Here is a 6,287-nt window from a genome sequence, read left to right on the forward strand (position 1 = left end):
TTCTCACGCGCGTGCATAAGTACACGCCCCTTTTTTTCTTATGTCATGTTATATTTTTATTTTATTAAGTAAGCAGGTACCTATTTATATACCTTATTTAGGTTTATTGATATAAGCTATAATACCTAGTTCAATAGAGGTTTAGTATATTTTCGTATACAAAAACAGTATAAAATACAGACATTTAATGATCTATTTACACACGAATACCTCTTCCCCTTCACGTTAAATTATCAACGGCATGCTTTTGTATGAGTGAGTTATGTGCTTACAAGATGTCTTAGTATGCGTGAGTCGACATATACTAAAGATAGCAAGTAAAACAAACTATGATTATATGCCTAGATAGTGTCAGAGCTGAGAACGCGATGACGCGTATAACGTTTGGCGAGTGTCAAAAGTCGCTGTCACGCAGGAACTAGATAATAAAGTTGATTCATTTGTTTTAGTCCTCTTTGTAGTGCGACACTCTACTTAGATAAATAATCTGAGCAAATTCGATTATATAATTAAGTTGAGAGGCGTTCTTTCGTGAGTGAACAGATACATAATTACAGATTTATATTAATTATATGTATAAAAATTGTTTTGACAAACCTTTATAATAATAAAGAATAAAAATATGTTATAATTGCAATATTTTATATTTATTTTATGTTCTCTTCTTTTTGCCTTGAGACGTGCCGTTTTGAATTCCAACAGAATAGGATTCCTTTTTATGGGAACACACGAAATTGTTCAATTTTTCCCCGAACATATATAATAATGCGGCGGTACTTATACTTAGAACTATAAATACAACCCTCAGAGGCCAGGTGAAGAGTTTAAACACTGGATACACCCACGCCCCAGTTTTTGCGTAAATCGTAAAGAACCAAACTATGTAGGAAATAAAAAATGTCAGCATTACAGAGAAACCAATTTTCCGTGATGGATAATTTCTGTACGATGTCAACAACTCTATTATTATAAATACAGACACGGTTGTGTGTAAAACATGATTAAAACTGGGATGATATAGTTTTTCGATATGTTCCGGAAAAATAAGCTCCTTGTCTATGGCGTATATGCTCCAAAATGCGATTGACACGTAAATCGCCGTTGCAAATGCTAGGGAGAACAGTGTGTCTTTAATTTGTCGTATAATAGGAGGTTTCTTTGGCGTTTTCGCGTTCGATCCGAAGATGTCGTTCAGTAATGCAATGAAGTGATAAACCGTTTGCAGTATCTGTAATATAAAAAAAAAAACAGATTAAAAAATATACAGGGTTATTGGTAACTGTTTATGTATCTAAATTTAATTTTAAATTTGTATTAAGTAAGTAAGTTAAGTAAATAAGTAAGTTTTTTTACATTGGTTATTATTGTAAATCAGTTCTGTGGGAATTTTAAAGAGCGGCCTTTAGTACGAATTCGGTCATGTTCGAATACGAATTTCCACCAGCGTCCTTTCTGATCATTTTATTTCGGTTGCTTTGAAATAAATTCCTAGTTTTTATACATTTTCAGAAAGCTAATTAAACGATTATGTTTTTAAAATAATCTGCAGAACAAGTTTCATAATGATTTTTTTTTTGTTTTTCAGGCATATTTTAGGGAAAAAAACAAAAAAATTATTAAAATAATATCGTTTTCCGACTCGCATTTTTAAATTTGGACCGATTATTATTGTTTAAATATTGAAAAATATCCAGTGTTTAATCGTTTTAATAAATCAGAAGAAAAAAGTAAATTTTAATCGAAACTTTTTTTTTAATAAATTTTTGAAGTTGCAATTTTGACTTATTTTAAAAAAAATTAAAAACGTGATAACTCAAAAGTGGTTCACTTTTGCATCATGCATATGGGGGTTAAAATTATCGCAAATAGTCACCCCTATCACCTCCTAACGGGAATACGTCGAATTATCAATAACCCTGTATATAATAAGTCTTAATTATTTTCTTAATGCATAGGCTGTTTTTTTTAGTAATTATCTTATTTACTTGATATAGTTTTGAGTGTAAATTATTAAGTGATATTCTTTACATAGTAAAAATATCGCTTATATAATTTAGGTGCAGTAAAGCAATATTTTTATAAAGTAAAAGGTATAATACTCTTAATCGTATTTAAGGCACATGACTATTTTATCCAATTCGAATAGAGAATGTACTTAATATTAAAATTGTTATCGTTATTTAGACGCTGGTTTAATATCTAACGGTCCAAGGGTTAAAGTCGGACAAGACCTATATGTTATTCAAGAACATAGTTTAATATATCTATGTCAAAGTAAAGTAAACAGATCTTTAATTGTAACTTTATTCGTAAGAATCCAGATATTCCAAGATTGCTGAATCAACGCTGGGCAATCACCAGCGAGCGTTCATTTGTGTAGTGTAGTACTTCTCGTGGTCGGTGGTGAAGATGTGAAACAACATGAGTCGCCATAATCTGGCTTATGGGTGTCCGCCAACCCATATTGAAGTAGCGAGGTAATTTTGGAGCTTAGCACTCCACAAAAGAAGGAAGATCTTGAGTCCTTGGCCTATGTGACATCTACTGGCTATATTAATTGTCTTTAAATTTATATTTATTTTTATAATATTCGTGACCTAGTCAAAATTTCGTAGTTTCGTACAGAAATAACTCAACGAAAGTTAGTACATTAACGTGACGTTTTTGATAGCGATTTACTATGTAAATCCATTATGAGATCGCACGTGACATTAGCGAAATAATCTGTGCCCTCTTGGCAGAAAAAAACGCCAGAATAAAAAAAAAATTAAAAAAAAATTATGAGATCACTGACAGTTAAAATTTGGTACTTCAGTGCGATTCTGTAGGAATTATATAATATTGTTAACAAAATAAATTTACTTTTAATAAATTTATTACATGAATATAAAATAATAATTAATTAATAACAAAATACTTTAATCAATTTCTGGTTTGCTAATATTATTACAAAAACAGTTTACAATGATACGCCTGACTGAATGTCATATCTCTCTCTTGAAATATTGACAGCGGACGTACCGATACGCCATTTTGATACGTGTTTCTTATATTTTTTTATAATGATTATAGTCAATATTATAATGCATTCTCGTAGAGCGATAGTTGCGTCAAGTTACATTAATTAGGAGGTACTTGTAACCTAATTGAATTGTCAACATAGAGTACTTTTAACACTGACGGTTTTAAGTTATTACTTCGTTATCAGCATTACTTAAATGCATATTTTTATATATTATCTACACTCGTTAGCCTTATACATGGATAAATCCAAATTAACTTATTTATATAAAATAAATTACTTACATAAAACAATACAATACTTTGAAATTATTTATTTATTTACATATTCATATTAATATATCGACATCCATATAGAGAAAAGTCTATCTTATTCATCTTAAAATACTTCAGAAAATTTATAAAATATAACTATTAAAGTTAGTCAGGTATTACTAACGATTTAACTACCGTAAGCAGTGCCAAATTAATTTCCACCGCACAGATACTGGCTTGATAGAAACGCATAAGAAATCATAGCGATTCCTAATAATACGCTATCAAGCCTGTGAACTAAAGTGTTATGTCCCTTATACCTGTAGTATCATTCACCTATCGAACCGGAGCACAACGGTATTGACTATTACTGTTCGTTGGTAGGATATGTGGTGATAGGTTGGTACCCACCCAGACGGCCTTGATTATAGTCTGAACACCAAATAAAGTAGTTTTAGATTGAACCCAATGCAAAAATAATTTATATCCGAGCAAAAAAAATTACAGGGGATCACTAAACACAATTACTATTCTATCAAAACGTTTAAAATTATTTGTAATGTAAATGAGTCATAATAAAATTTATACTCACTAAACACCAAATAGTAAGAAACATACTCCTCGACTTCAGTGGTAATGTTTCCATTTCTTTAACTGGCAAAGGAAGTACTATATAAGTCTGATCATACCACAGCACGAACGAATTAATCGTCACAACTGTCAGATGAAATAATACTCGGAACATTTTGTTATAATAATGAAATAAATAATTAAAAAGTAAAAACGTCGGATTGCGATGGAGCCGCGCGCTCGTGTGGTTGGATCAAGGCCTGCTTCGTTTTTATGATTATTTATGACCTGATAAAAATGTTAATACATAATTTTTATTGTAATATTTTTTTTGTGATAAATATTGTGAACAGGGCGTCAATCTCTAAAGTCGGCTATGAATACGAAAAACCACCACTGAATGTCGTACTGATAAGATCGGTGTATAGTATCATATATAAGCAATTATCATTAATTATTATTAATTAAATTCTTATATGAAGAAGAAGTATTTTATGATAAAATTAATATTAGGGATATGATTTTTTAAAGCGTCAACCTTAAAAAAATTAAAAACTAGTACTACGATAATAAAATTAGGTCAGGCGTCAACGACGCATTAGCCGTGTATTAACCCAACTTCTGTACTTCTTCTACAGAAGTTCGGTTTCTTCTACTAGTTTTAGGATGCAGGAGGTACAAAAATATCTTAAATATATTTGAGGAGGGGACCACCAGAACACTGCTTGCACCTGGGCGCTTGATGTTCTTAAGTGGGACGGATTCTCATGCTGCGATATATATAACAATTGTAGTATTTGGTAAACTGTTACAATGTATTCAAGGCAAGTACAGGAAAAAAATATAGAGACCATAATGAAAGGACTCAAAATATAGTGGGGCTCAATATTCCGACTGCCCTCAAAGAAGCCGAGGACAGAGTGGTATGGAGGAAGCTAGTCGACACATCGGTGAAAGTAATTCAGGACAACCACCTTCAGTAATGTAGCACCCGAAGAAGAAGAAGAAGAAGAATATAAGGACTGTAAGATATTCTAGACATTAGAATATTCTAGAATAGAGAGACATTAATATACATTTACCAAGTTTATAAACTATGATGGATATATGTTTTATTTTCATTATATATTTGTTGTTAAAGTACTTACTCGTATTGATTGACTTTATCCTATATGATAGATGCATTAAAAAATATAAAGTAATTAAAATCAACCAGTAATGGAGCCGTTTGAGCAGTCATTAGTAACTAATTATAATATAATAGAATAGTTTTAAATTATAATAATTATCATGTTTCATTACTCTTGCGGCTCATTTGTAAACAGACTTAAATAAGCATTTATTCCCTTTTCATATTTATAATGACTATTTAAACGATATGCGTTTAAAATTTCGAAAAATATTTACACGTTAAAATAACACTTCGCGCTTAATTGTGCAAACCCGTTTGCACGAAAGTACGTTTATGCTCGTGAATTTCAGAAATATAAACTGCATACTGGTGAAATTTTACTTGATTAAGTTTAATTTATTTCTGTAGAAACAGAAGGACATTTTTATAAAGAGAATGTGTGTATGTGACCTATATAAATTTAGAGCAACAAATACGGACTGATACGTAGTATCATTTATATATTATTTTTGTATTGTTTAATAAAATATTGAAATACTTTTGTTTATTATAGTATAAATTTGTATAAAAAAATATATAAAAAATGAATTCAAGAATATATATATAATGTTGTTTTTTAATTTTTCAATTAATTAAAAATGAGTACAGGTGACATTTGAATGCGCATCTCCGGGTTACCGAGGTTAAGTTGAAGAGGTCGAGATAAGATATTCGTATTTCATAATAGCTTTACTCGTTCAAAAATTGTCGTTCTCCTATAAATTATGTTCTATACAATGATTAAATCAGTTGTAAAACAAGCTATTGTGCCCGAGTTCGCGTACGCGCAGATCTTGAAACACATATTATGATGAAAAAATTATCTAGACATCATCCAGGGGAGAGCACCTGAAGATAGAGGATCATATAACAGATCATGAACAACCAAAATTACACATATAATAATAACATATTGTCAAATAGTTACTAGCAGAGAGAGTACACTCTAACTTAAATATTATTTGCAACAGCAAAACTATTTGTATATGCAAACATTTTGAGCTAGGATTTGCATTAACAGTTAAGACTTAACAAAGTTACAAGTTGCAAGAAACTTATAATCTTTATAATATAGAGTGCCCGCTGTGCCAATATAAGCAATGTAGGTTTATCTCCTGCCTACGGTCTAAGCCCTGTGCTGGGCGTTTAAGCACGCTGATGTATTGTGACCATAAATAAAACCAATATCTACGGATATTTTTTTTTTCACTGGCAATTATTGCGGTTGAAATACCCTTTACAAAATCTTCGAAAACAAGAGTAAGGAATG

General features: G+C 30.7%; 1 protein-coding gene across 1 annotated transcript; it reads right to left on the bottom strand.

Moving 5' to 3' along the window:
• Nucleotides 1–632: 632 nt before the first annotated feature.
• Nucleotides 633–4,102, bottom strand: LOC113395398 (androgen-induced gene 1 protein-like). The gene is made up of 2 exons (XM_026632994.2): nt 3,869–4,102; nt 633–1,228 (listed from the first exon to the last, which is right to left on the bottom strand). Exons 1-2 carry the CDS (start codon nt 4,019–4,021, stop codon nt 653–655), a joined length of 729 nt encoding a protein of 242 aa, XP_026488779.1. The 5' UTR covers nt 4,022–4,102; the 3' UTR covers nt 633–652.
• Between the last annotated feature and the right edge of the window lie 2,185 nt (nt 4,103–6,287).

The sequence above is a fragment of the Vanessa tameamea genome, chromosome 4 (genome assembly GCF_037043105.1).
Source record: "Vanessa tameamea isolate UH-Manoa-2023 chromosome 4, ilVanTame1 primary haplotype, whole genome shotgun sequence".
NCBI lineage: Eukaryota > Metazoa > Arthropoda > Insecta > Lepidoptera > Nymphalidae > Vanessa > Vanessa tameamea.